Source organism: Elephas maximus, chromosome 6, assembly GCF_024166365.1.
Source record: "Elephas maximus indicus isolate mEleMax1 chromosome 6, mEleMax1 primary haplotype, whole genome shotgun sequence".
NCBI lineage: Eukaryota > Metazoa > Chordata > Mammalia > Proboscidea > Elephantidae > Elephas > Elephas maximus.
Genome location: NC_064824.1, coordinates 142814417 through 142827283, shown reverse-complemented (window position 1 = coordinate 142827283; position 12867 = coordinate 142814417). Strand labels below are relative to the sequence as shown.

Genomic DNA, 12867 nt, shown 5'->3' with positions numbered 1-12867 from the left:
GTGCACGCAGGTATGCGGCCCCAGAAATGGGGGTGCCCTGGTCCATATGGATATCCTGGTCTGCGTGAGCAGGGTCGCGCATCTGCCCTGCGGCTGTAAGGGTCTGTCTGGTTTCGGTGTGTCTGTTGATACATTTTGCAGGTGCGACACCTAGGCCAGGCCGTAAGGAGACAATATCCCCAGCCATCTTGACTTACTTGCACATCCCTGTCCTCCAACCGCAGGGAGACCCCAGGAGAGGTCAGCCCCCTCGGCTCCAGGACAAGATGGCACCCCAAATGTCCATGCTACCAAGGTTCCAGGGTCTGCCCGGGGCAGTGCTGAGAACATAGTGGCAGCTCCCCTGAGGGCCTTCCGCGCAGCCCACCCTACAGGGAGGAGCGAAGACCCAGCCACAGGGTTCTTTATTGAATATTCCCAGGAAGGTCAGTGACTTTGGGGGCTTCAGGGCATTTAGAAGCTGCTGACACTGAGCCTGAAGGGTGTGATTTCGGGTTCCTACTCAGACAGGCTCAGGGAGGCTGCCTGGTCCTGCCCTTCGCTCTGCATTGCCCTGCTGGGTGAGTAGCTCTCTTGCCCGGCCCCTAGGTCTTACAGTCTGTTTGGTCCTGTCACTCCCTCAAGTCCCTCCTGGTAGGTGTGGGGCTGGGTGGGTGGTCACAGCTTGTTCCGGGGGCAGCGCTGCAGGGCCTCCTTCAGGGCCTCGATCACACGGTCCACATTCTCCCGGGTAGCGTTGCAGCCCAGCAGACCAATTCGTAGCACCTAGGGGGATGGTTTTTTTTTTTTTTTAGGGGGATGGGGCACAGGTGGGGTGCAGATGTCACTCTTCCTGTCCCCACTAGGGGGACCATGCAGACCCAGGCCAGAGGTAGGCTCTCAACCCTCCCCCTGTGCCCACAGAACAAGTGAAGGAAGTGGGGGGCCAGGATTGTCTAACAAGGGCTCCTTCTGAGCGTTGCCTCCCCAGCAGGCAGTAGACTCCGAGCATCAGTGCCGCTCAGTGGGAAGGGGCCTCTGTGTGGAACTACGGACGTCAGTTGGGCCAGGCTGATGTTACAGCAATCCCATGTGACCCCACCAAGTACGGGTGCTGGAGGCAGGAGAAAACGCTCGCCGGGGTCTCCCCTTGCAGGGGTCACAAGCGTTGGAACAGGGTCGCTCCTTCTCGCTGCCCCTGCAGTCCTGGGCCCTCCTGCTGTGTGTCTGCTGACCGGGCCAGTCGGCTGGACATGGGTGCGCCGATCGGAGCATCCCCTCTGTGTAGGTGGGACTGGCCCTGCCCCTCGCCCCCAGAGCGGTCCTGTGGCCAGAGCTGCTGCCCTCTTACCTTCCCCGCCGAGGGCCCAAGGCCACCCATGATCTCGATGTTGAAGTGGTCCATGACATAGCTGACGATGTCCCTCCAGTCGTAGCCAGCAGGCATGGCCACTGTGGTGATTGTGGGCAGCCGGAGTGCCTGCCAGACAGGGTGGCTCAGCCAAGAAGGTGGGCAGTGCTGCACCCACCCTCACTACCGCCCATGCCACCTGCCCAGCCTGCCCAGTCCTGGCCTCTGCCCAAGGCAGCAGCAGGGGAGAGGGCCCAAGGAAAGCAGGCCCCCCACCACCCCACTGCCTGCCCCTCATCCAAGGCTCTGAAGGACAGGGCAGCTGAGCCTGGGTGAGTCTCACCAGTCCTGGGAGGTGGCCAGAGGCTTCAGCTTTGCCTGAGCACCGCCTTTACCCCACAGCCAGGGTTGTTCATGTCCGCCCGCCTGGTGTGAGCCCTGGAGCCCCCACTCCTACCACGGGGCCCTGCCTGGGGGCTCAGGAGTGCCTTCCCATGGTCCTGTAACTACCCCCAGGCAGGGAGGCTTTGGGGGAGGATTGGGGGCTGCAGGCCAAGTGTCCAAGTGCCCTGAGCCCCAGCATCCAGAGGCCACTGGGCTGTGCCCTCCAGCTCCACTGGCTTGGCTCTGCCCTGAACTCCAGGCAGGTGTCAGGACCTCGGAGGGACCAGACCATTGCTCCTTGTCCCTGCCTCCAGGCCCCTTACTGGGTTCTTGACAAAGAGCTGCAGGCCCAGTGCCTGCAGGCGCCCATGCAGGTAGGCTGCGGCCTCCCGGTGCTGCCGCCAGCTGCTCTCCAGGCCCTGTGGGGAGAGGGCACCAAGGACATTGAGGAGGGTGGGGCAGGGGTCAGGCCCCACAGGTTCCAATGGGGAGCAGCCCCAGGCTTGGAGGGCTTCTCTCTGGGCCTGGATTCCTAGTCCCCTGGAGTCCCCGCTGCCTCCTAGAGCCCCCCAAGCCCCCAGTTGTGGCTCTGCCCAGGGTCCAACCTGCCCTTGGAGCTATGTGGCCCCTGGTGGTGGTTAGGTAGGGGCATTTGGGGAGGTGGGGGCAAGTCAAAGGGAGGGAAGGGGCTGCTGGCCACACAGGGCCCAGGCTGGGTCAGAACCAGAGGGGAGCCGGACTCTTTCCACTGTCTGTCACCTGGGGGAAGGGAAGTGGAGGGGGAGGGGCTGAGCTGTCAGAGGCGCAGAGACAAGAGGGTCCAGGGGAAAGGAACAGAGTGGGGTGGAGGTCCTAGCCCTGTGTTCTATAGCCCCCTTCTGCTTCGGGGCTTGGCCAGCTCTCACCCTAGGGAGGGAAGGAGGGGCCAGGCTTCCAAGCCTCCCACTCCTTAACCCCCAGGAGCCCTGCCCTCCACCCACTGCAGCCACTGGCTCCCATGTCTCTCAACCCTCTGGGCTCTGGGCCCCGGTTCCTGTCCCCAGTGCACTGACCTCACCAGGATCCCCACACACCATCCCTCCACCCCTTCCCCATCCTCCCCCTCTTGGCCTCCTCTATTCCTCCCCTGCTTCTTCCCCCTCTCCGTCTCAGGGCCCAGCTGTGGCTCACTTCCCGGGCCCAGGCCTCCTCACCTCCTCCATCTTGGCAATGAACCCCACCTATTTTAATTTGCAGTTGTCTCCATCCCCTACCCCATTCCTGGTCCTCCTTAACCAACCCAGCTGCCATGGAGTCAACGCCCAATCATGGTGACCCCACATGGGTCAGTGCAGAACTGTGTTCCACGGGGTTTTCAGTAGGTGATTTTTCAACAGTGGATCTCCAGACCTTTCTTCAGAGGAGCCTCTCTGTGAACTTGAACCTCCAAAGTTTCTGCTAGCAGCTGGGTGTGTTTGCACCATTCAGGTGCGCCTCTTCCTCCTCCCTCCATCTCACTACCGGCCTTTACCTACTTGCATCCGCGCTCACTGCTGGGGGCTCCACAGGGCAGGGGCTTTCCGGTCCTTTATCACGGACCGCTGGTGTTGTGGGGCACCCATAGACCTGGGCAGTGTGGTCCCCAAGTGGGGTGTCTAGGCTGGGGGGTCTGGCTCCCTCTGCCTCCCATTGGGAAGACGCGGAGCACTTAGAATACGTGGGATCTTCTGGGAAATGAGGGAATAGCAAGGGGCAGAGAGCACCTTAGCCCTGGGGGCCGAGTGCAAGTCAGCAGATAAAATGGCCACGGATGACACTTTCAGAACTAGTGTTCCAGGGGAGGCCAGTCATTGGACAGAACTCGGCTGTCAGGCCGTGCAGTTGCTCCAGGTGACCATCCTCCCAGGCCACCATCTGCATGCCACTCCCAGCAGCCTGTGACCCCAGAAGGGGCACAGAGGTCAAGCCTCCCCTCCGTCGGCCCTGACGTGAGGCGACCGTCCTCCCAGGCCACCATCTCCATGCCACTCCCAGCAGCCTGTGACCCCAGAAGGGGGCACAGAGGTCAAGCCTCCCCTCCGTCGGCCCTGACATGAGGCGACCGTCCTCCCAGGCCACCATCTCCATGCCACTCCCAGCAGCCTGTGACCCCAGAAGGGGGCACAGAGGTCAAGCCTCTCCTCCGTCGGCCCTGACGTGGGGCTAGCAAATGTCGGGGATTGAGCGTGAGCCAAGAATAGATAGGAGCTGTGTTCAGGTTGCTGCAGAGTTTTGCCGAGGGTGGTGGTTCAGGGCAGAAAGCCAATTCCTCTGGGGATTTCGGAGCCCTGGTGGTGCAGTGGTTATGTGTTCGGCTGCTAACCATAAAGGTTGGCAGTTCGAATCCACCAGCCAGTCTTTCGAAACCCTATGGGGCAGTTCTACTCTGTCCAATAGGGTCACTATGTGTCCGAATCGACTTGACAGCAGTGGGTTTTTTTCAGGGGCTTTCAGGAATGGTGCCAGGAAAGGCACATCGACCCAGCACAGGGCCCCTTCCCTCTGAGGGTGTCTCCTCCCGACCTCCACTGCCCGCAGTCTGATGGGAAGGGGACGGAGGCCGGGAGACCCCTGTGTCCTGCCCACACCTCCTGTTCCTGGTGCTCCTGGGGGGGGAGGGTGGGGAGGATGTGTCACCCCCATGGGTCAACTAGGCTCGTCAGGAGTGGCTGCTCCTGCCCAGCCTCAGCCCCCATGCTGGGCACGCAACCCCTCACCTGCTCCGCTATGGTGGCCAGGCTCTCCCGCAGGCTGTACAAGCTGACGATGGGGACAGTATGATGGTATCTGGAAGACAGGAGGGGCCAACCCAGCATCACGAGCTTTGTTTTGAATGGGTTTACTCTCTCCTCTGGGGTGGGTAAACAGGAGCCCAGGATGGGAGGTGTGGCAGGGCCCCTGATGAGGTGTGGGAGGGCGTACTGGGGTGTCTCTGGAGGTCAGATCTGTGGGAAGGTGGGAGCCACACTTTTTGCCCCGAGTCTGCAGACCAGGTGAGGGAAGGATGGACCCTGTGGGGCATTGGATGGCCTGACACAGGTGAGCCCTGACACAGGTGAGCGCCAGGACTCCAGGTGGCGTGTGGGGATGTGAATGTGGGGGCTCAGGGTCTCTCATAGAGGCTGGGGATCGTGAGAAGTCTCCCCCCGACCCCTGTATCCCCCAGTCACCATGACCAACCACCCCGACCCCAGCCCGGCCCTCACATCCTGGGCTTGTCTTCACAGCCCCAAAAGTTGGCCAGACCCTTCATGTCCAGGTAGAAGGAGCAGGGCTTTGTCTTCCGGGCATAGATCTTACTTCTGCAGAGAAGGGTCAGACTGAGCACTGCAGGGCAGGTGGAGGTCTTTGGGGCCATCTTGTCTACCCCTCCCCCTACACTTCACAGAAGGGAGCTCACAGTGTGGGGCCCCAAGGTCCTGGCTGTGCCTCTGACACTTGGTTTGGGGCACAAGTAGGCCTTCTAGGGACCCGGCCAGCCTGAACCCTCCCTGTGGGTCTCTGCCTGCCCCAGGCCCCTCTCACGGTGACTCTGCCTCATTGCCAGAAACAGGAAGATGCGGTGTGAGCCAGTCCAACCCGTCCATCATGACAGGAAAGCTGAGGCTCGGGGTGTGGGGCTGGAGTCTCTCCTCTCAGAAGGCAGCTGCACTCTTGAGGTGTGAGCTGCAAGGCTGAGGTGTAACTGGGAGGCCAACCACGGCGCCTCACACCGTGTCCGCACACTTGGCAACCGCACACAATCCAGGCTGTCTCTCTTCCTGTCTTTAGGAGCTGCACCCTGGGGGGCCTGGCCCAGCCTGGACCCCTGCTCTCTCTGCTCCTACGACAGGCAGTGCCAACTGGCTGTGGCTTTAAGTACATCCAGCTCTGATTCAGCCTAGTGACTCCTGATTCCCACGGTCCAGCGTCCAGCGCAGGTGCCGGATCCTCCCGGAACCCTGCCTGTCTGGTAAAGGCGCTACACTGGCCAGGCCACAGGTGGACAGCCAAGGAGCAAGGCTGCTGGGTGTTGACTGCCTGCTGAACCCCTCGACCGGGCCTTGCTCAGGGTCTGGACATGGGGATAGTGGATGACACTGTCTGGAGGGGGCAAAGGTGGCCCGTAGAGCTGAGCTGGAGGGTGGAGGCAGGAGGCCTGGGCTCGGCTCCCCCATCCTGATGGTCACCCCTTGACTTGGAGCTGGTAGCTTTGAAAACACCAGGCCTCTGCCCCTCACACACCAGGCCTCTGCCCCCCACATGCCAGGCCACTGCTCCCCACCCACCCAGGCCTCTGCCCCCGACACACCCAGGCCTCTGCCCCCCACATACCAGGCCTCTGCTCCCTCCCACACCAGTCCTCTGTCCCCACACACCAGGCCTCTGCCCCCCACACACCCAGCCCCCCTCTAGAACCTCCCCAGCCCCCTGTGGTCTCACTGTACCTAGACCACTGTCCCCTGTGAACTGGCCTCAGCACACTCTGCTCAGGATGAGGGTGAGGGCTCCCGGGGGACAGAAGGATGTGGCCATGGGAACACTGGCCCCAGGGTCCCTCTTCTCAGTGTCCACTAGGCTCCCCGACACCCATCTCTGGGTCTGTGGTCACTCACTGGGCCTTGTCACTGAAGGATATGATTGAGGTTCCTGGGGGGGAGTTCAGGACCTTCTGGGAGCCCGAGTACAGGATGTCGATCTCTGTGGAGAGGGGGTGCTGTGCTGGAGGACTGGTGGCTGGGGCCCAGGGGGTAAATGAGGCCGGGGAGTCGTCGTGCTGGGGTCACCTGAGCCCTAGCCTCCTGCTCAGCTTCTCCCTCCATCAGGAAGGTGTGGCCCACCCTGGGGGTGCAGTGTGGGCACCCCAGAGTAGCCCTGTGCCCCCAGCATCATGTCTGTCCTTTGGGAGCAGGAGTTTGAGGGTCAACCCAGGGAACCCTCACTGCCGAGGGACCCTCATCAGACAGGCCCTACAGGAAGGAGCAGTCAGCCCCGCCAAGCCAGGCGCTGCGCTGGCTGTTGGCTGGCACTGCCGAGGGTACACTGGGCTGGGAATGGAGGCTTCTCAGGCGGGGTGCAGCAAGAGGGCCCTGACAACCCCATGGTACTCAGTGCCACAGCTGGGGGGAAGCTGAGGCTGTGTGTGGTAGTGTTCCCGCTCCTGTCCCCGGTTAAAAGGGCCTGACATCCCTCCTCCCAGTCCTACAGGTGCTCTTAGTTGCTCTCCAGGGACTGCCCCACTGAGAGGTACCCCCTCCGCTTGCCCTGGGTGCCCGGTCAGACCCTGACCCTGGCCCGGCTCTGAACGCCAAGCAGAAATGTCCGGTACAGACTAGTTAAGGGAGCCTGCCAGCCCCCAAGGAGGAGTGGGCCCTTTCCCTGGGCCCTCGGACTGGTGACAGAGGGTGGACTCATGGTGGGCATCCAGGCACTTCACAGGAAGTGCTCCAGCCAGGGCCTGTCTGCCCTGAGATCCCGCCGGGTGAACGGCCATCAGAACACCCCTACCTTGCTGGTCCATGTAGATGGGGGCCCCACCCAGGGAGGCCACAGAGTCCACGAGGAGCAGGCACTTGTACCTGGGGAGGGGGGACCAGTGTGAAGCAGGACGAGGGGCCTCGGGGTCAGTCCTCCCCTGACTGTGTGTGGAGGGCCTCAATTGCCCTTAGAGGCCAGTAAGGAAGCAGGCGGAAGCTTCTACCTCCCACATGTGGCCCCTCTTCCCCAGGGCCTCCTGTTCCCAGCAGCTGTCTCTCCCTGAGGGACAGGGGCAGTGGTCTGGTTGGTGTCAAGGCCCCAGTGGCCCTTCCCACAGGGCCTGGCACACAGATGTGGGGAGGGTCACCCTGGGTGGCCTGGGCTGTGGTCCTCGGGCTTGCTCTGGGTGTTCAGGCCCACAGGCTGTGTGGGGGTGGGTTGGGGGAGGGATGAAGGCCTGCGTCTCCCTCTGCCGCATGGCTCAGCCTAGCCTCCTGGCCTGAAGTCCAGGGCCAGAGGGGGCAGAGTCCAGAGGCAGACGTGCTGAAGACCTCCTCCTCCTCCCCCTCCACATGCTTTTAGTAAAAAAAGGCATAAAAACTGTCCCATGACTAGGCGTGGAGTGCCTTTTGAGTCCCGTTGCCAGGAGGGCAGTGGGGCTGAGACCCCTTTGGGGGTCTTGGGGTGAGGAGGGGCAGAACCCACAGGCCCTGGTACCTGGCAGCAGTCAGCCGTGGGGACTAGAGGGCAGCGGGAACTCTGAGCACCTGAGCACCTGAGCACCTGAGCACCTGGCTCTGTCCCAAGCCCCACAGCTCTCCAGATGAGGAGCCACCCAGACTCGACCCAGAGCAGGAGGACCCCAGGGGTGCCTGCATGCCTGCTACTTGACACAGGCCTGGGCCCAGCTCTAGCCAGCATGCCCCCCACCCCCAAGGGCCCACAAGTGTCCCCATGGCCACTCACCGGTGGCAGAGCTCCCCATAGCCGTCAAGGGGCTGAAGCACACCACTGGATGACTCCCCATGGGTCAGGAACAGAAGTGCTGGCTTGTGCTGGGCCAGGCCCTGAGGGTCACGGGAGAGCTGGGGCAGAGCCTGTCGGGAGCCACCTGGGGCCAACTGACCACCCCCGCTCCAGGGCCGTTTCCACAGGAGGGCAGGGCTAGGACCACCCCACACCCTCCATGGACACCCAGGATCCAGGCCATAGGGCCCCACATGCCTCAAACCCCTCCCCTGTGTGTGCAGGGAGAGGCTTGTCAGCTTGGGAAGTGACTTTGCCCAAGAAAAGGACTTTTGTCCAGAGACCCAAGCCTCCTGTCATCCTGTGGGGATAATGGCCGTCATGAGGCCAGCACCGTCTGGACTGGTCGGGGCCTCCTCACCACTGGGGAGCCCCACTGCCCTGTCCCTCCCAGCCTCCTGCCTCCTGCCCCCGACCCTGGCCTCGGTTTCTGAATCAGTTTCCCTATCAGGCAGAGCCCACCCTACCTGGCGTCTCACCTGCTCCCAGACGTGGGGAGCCTTCCTGGGGCTCCAGCCAGATGATGGTGCAGGGTAGGCTTCCCAACCCCCTAGAGCCCCCCAGGCCAGTGTACCCCACACCCCCTACCTCCTCCACCTCCTGCAGCGTGTAGTGGCCTCCGGGGTCCTTGAGCATGGTGTGCACGCGGGCTCCTGGGGCCAGGGCACAGGGGGCGGTCATGGGGGCGGTGAAGGATGAAGAGCCAAAACAGAGCAAGTGCCCACCTGGGAAATGGCACGGGGCCCCCTTGCCCTTACCAATGCGCTCCCCAATGTCTGCGGCCCGGAGCCCCCAGACGCCGTTGGCCCCCACCAGGAAGGAGTCCCCCGGCTCCAGCACATTGAACAGGGCAGCCTCCAGGGCGCTGTGTCCCGAGCCACTGACGGCCAGTGTGAGCAGGTTCTGGGTCTGGAACACGTACTGGATACCTTGCTTGATGTCATCCATTATCTGGGGGGGACACTCATCAGCCCCTGGCAAGGAGGGGGCTAGGGTGGTGCCTGCACCCCACCCGCAGGCCTACCTGGAACATCTCCTTGTGCATGAGGCCGATTAGCGGGAGGCTCCCCACGGCCATGACTCTCGGGGTCAGGTTAGAGGGGCCGGGCCCTAGCAGGAGTCTGCTGGGGACAGAGAGGGGCTTCCGAAGAGCCTCTGGGGGCGACACCAGCAGCTGGTGGGAGGCCATGGTCCACACCTGCCCTGCCTTTCGGGGTCTCAGGGCCACACTGGCCACGGCCAGAGCTCGGAACATTTCCCAGCCGGCCCCCGTGCCAACCGCAGTCCTCCTGCCCTCACTGCCTTTGGTTGGTTGTTGTTACCTGACCCCTTATCGATGGGGATCTTGCTCACAGGGCCTGACAGCCAGGGCGCTGACCTCTGGCTGGGGGAGGTGGTGCCTCCAGGCCTGTAAATGACAAACAGAGCGTGCCTGGCTCTGTCCTCACCTCCAACCCCTTCCAGCTCCCTCTTACCAGGTCCTGGAGGCCAGTCCTGGCCCCATCCGGCTGAGCTCAGGGGTTTGAAAAGTTTTCCTTAAAGGGCTAGAAGGCAAATATTTTAGGCTTGGCGGGTCACACTATCTGAGTTGAAACAATTAAACGCTGTAGTGGTTGAGTGCAAGCAGCTACGATAGATGCGGCTGTGTGCAGATCAGGAGAGGGGGCCGGAAACGGCCTGTGAGTGGTAGGTAGTTTGCTGACACAGCTTAGCTGATGAAAAGGCCCCACTGAGAAAACACACATGCACTGTGCATATACATTCATACTTACACACGCACTTACACACATGTATATACCCCATGCACTTACGCACACAGTTCAACATGTGAATGCAAACTCATGAATGCACACTCACATAACACACATGAACACGTGCACACACACTCACATAACATACATGAACACGTGCACACACACTCACATAACACACATGAACACATGCACTGACGTGTACTCACACAAACGTGCACACACACAACACATGCTCACAGCACACACACTCACATAACACACATGAACACATGCACACACATGCCCTCACACACACACACACTCACACACTCACTGAGGACATGTTCTCTCCTTTTCTTTATGGAATGTGTCTTTCCTCGGCCTCTATCCAGAGTGCCCTGAGGTTCAGGGTGCACTCCCCTTGGGGGTCTCCTTGGCGCTCTGTGAGGGCAGGTGGGCAGAATGAGAGCAATGCAAGGCTCTCTGCAGAGAAGGAACGGGAGGACTCTGTTGCGGGGGGTGGCCTCCCCATTACAACCCGTGGTGTCCTTTCAAGCCCAGGTCTGTAACAGCCGCATGTGCTGTGAGAAGGGCCCGTGAGCTTATAGGAGAGAGAGGGCCCCGGGGATGCCAGGAAGAGGTATGGGGGGGGTGGAGGCATGGGACCTAGGCCTTGGGGAAGTGGGTGGGATGAGGACTGCTCCACCAAGAGGCTGCAGGGACACAGGTCCAAGGTGGGAGGTGGGAGGCGCAGCAGGGCACTCAGCTGGAGCAGGCCTGCTGGCCTAGCCTGGGCAGGCCTAGACACATTCATGCCCAACCCTGGGCCTCTGGAGTCTTTTGTGGGGTCTACCCAGCCAAGCCTCTGCCCAGCACTGGTACCAACCTATCAAGGGCTGAGCCAGGCCAGTCCGGGAGTCCTCTTGTCTGTTGTGAGTGAAGAGACAGCCCAGCCTCTCTCAACTCCTGCTCAGGCCTCCTCACCCACAGCCCCATAGGCCCTGGTTCCTTCTCTCAACCACTACTGTCCTCCCACCTCCAGGGCCGCCCATCATACCCTCCCCCCAAGTGTGTCTCTTGCTCCAGAACGTCTAACAAAATGCACCCCACTGCCTCGTGTGTCTGCTCTGCAGTGCTGTTCCCTCTGCCTCAATGCTTGTCCCTGCTTTGCTCCACCCCCTCTGGGTCTTCTCTCAGAGCTCTAGCCATGTCTCCTGCAGGTTCAGGGAGTGGTTCTGGATGTTGGTTGTGCTCCACGGCCCTTCTGACACTGAGTGCACCCCACATGCCTGCCCTCTCCACAGGACCCCCCTTTATGCAGTGCGGCGTGCAAGGGTCAGCTTCTGGGAGGGCGTGAGGGGCCTGTTGGGGTTTGGCCGGCGGTTCTGGTGGGTGGTATCCCCTGGAAAAGCCAGATGATGTGTGCGTGTCCTGAGCAGCGTTGACCTGACTCAGGGGGCAGCTTTTGCAACCGAGAGAGGTTCCCCAGTGGTTTGCACAGCCGCTGATGTCAGCAAATAGCAGGCAGTTGCCCGCCTCCTATCCCCAGTCCTGGGGCTCAGGGCTACCTGGCCAGGTGGGGCAGACAGTGCCAGCCTTGGGGCCAAGGACAGAGAAGGAGCTCGCCCGGGAGCAACGCTATGGGACCAAGTAAATGAGCGTTGAGCGGACAGGCAGGTGCCCCACCCAGCCCCCAGTGGGCCCAGCTCCCTGTGGTTTCCCCAGGTTAGTGTTGAGGGGCATCACGTGGCTGAGGTTCTCCAGGTGGGAGCTTGGAGGAAACTGCCAGATCCCGCATGGAGTCTCCGTTTTCAGTTTAACTTGGAGCTTTTTCTGACTGACGTAAAAAACTATGCTTTTGCCCTTTGGGCTGCTCTCTGCAGAGTTGCCTTAATGTGGACGGTCCACTGGCCCCTGGCCATTCGCGTCAGGTAACGGCATCATCGGCGGACGCTGGGAGGCCCCTCACCCCCGCGGCCAGCTGCCCCTCCTTGGAGTGTCTCAATGGGCTGCAAGGGCCATCCAAGGCCCTCGTGCTCATGGCCACAGTCAGTTCTCCGGCCCCGAGAAGAGGGTCTGCCTGAATCCGAGGCCTTGACAGGGGCAGGGCCCGTGGGTGCTGGAGGGCCCATGCTGTGAGATGCAGCTTTCCGGGGTGGGGGGGGGTGGCACTCTGAGTGGCAGGTGCAGGCCTCTGCCAGGTGAGGGCTGGCGGTGTGAGGCCTGAGCTGATGAGCAGGCTCTGGAGGGAACACCATGTCCCTCGGTGTTTGTTGTGGCTGTCTGAGAAGTGACAAAAGGGCAATATTTTTGCCACCATCCGTGAACCACCCTGCCCCACCCCAGGGGGTGGATGCTGCTTGGGCACCTCTGGGGGAGGGCCGCCAGACACAGGAGATAGAATGTAAACCTCCACCATGCATACATCACCGGGGAGCAGGGGGCTGAGCCGGCTCTGTCCTGGCCACTGGGCAGGCTGTGCAGGATTCTGTCTTGACCTGCTTTCTAGGGGGCCATGGGGTCCAGCAGGGTCTGGGCTCACACAGGCCACCCCAGTAACAGCGGTGACCAGTGCCTCATCCTGGCACAGGGCATCATGGTGCCCTTTCACATAATGGCACCAGAAAGAAGTCTCCTTGTTCGTTCACTTTATTTCAAATAACAGACTGAGGACAGTAATGTAATAAAAACCTACATGAGCTCTTCTCAGTGAACGTGGGCTCTAACTGGTGCAGACTCTGGGGGCAACTCCAGGCCAGTCCAAGCTGCTTTCAGGTCTTGCCCCAGGGCCCCACTTGGGACGCAGCCTCGTGTGCGGCCTGGATTCTGACATGGTGGTGAGTTTTCATTGGAGATGAAATCAGTACATAGTTCCTTAAATACGAGAGCATTTTCTCTAGCAGGGTTTCTCATGCCCCC

At 61.4% G+C, this 12867-nt stretch overlaps 1 protein-coding gene across 1 annotated transcript; it reads right to left on the bottom strand.

The window, feature by feature from the left end:
• Window positions 1-337: 337 nt before the first annotated feature.
• AGXT (alanine--glyoxylate aminotransferase) lies at window positions 338-9694 on the bottom strand. The gene is made up of 11 exons (XM_049889044.1): window positions 9240-9694; window positions 8974-9166; window positions 8804-8868; window positions 8156-8256; window positions 7220-7290; window positions 6328-6412; window positions 4939-5034; window positions 4450-4519; window positions 2038-2133; window positions 1331-1459; window positions 338-765 (listed from the first exon to the last, which is right to left on the bottom strand). Exons 1-11 carry the CDS (start codon window positions 9468-9470, stop codon window positions 658-660), a joined length of 1245 nt encoding a protein of 414 aa, XP_049745001.1. The 5' UTR covers window positions 9471-9694; the 3' UTR covers window positions 338-657.
• Between the last annotated feature and the right edge of the window lie 3173 nt (window positions 9695-12867).

Excerpts from the sequence above, each read along its gene's own strand:
- AGXT (XM_049889044.1), bottom strand. The coding sequence starts at position 9,470 with ATGTTCCGAGCTCTGGCCGTGGCCAGTGTGGCCCTGAGACCCCGAAAG. Across the intron at positions 8,869-8,973 it reads AGACATTGGGGAGCGCATTG|GAGCCCGCGTGCACACCATG; the intron begins GTAAGGGCAAGG and ends CCCTGGCCCCAG. Across the intron at positions 2,134-4,449 it reads TGGCCACCATAGCGGAGCAG|GGCCTGGAGAGCAGCTGGCG; the intron begins GTGAGGGGTTGC and ends CTCTCCCCACAG.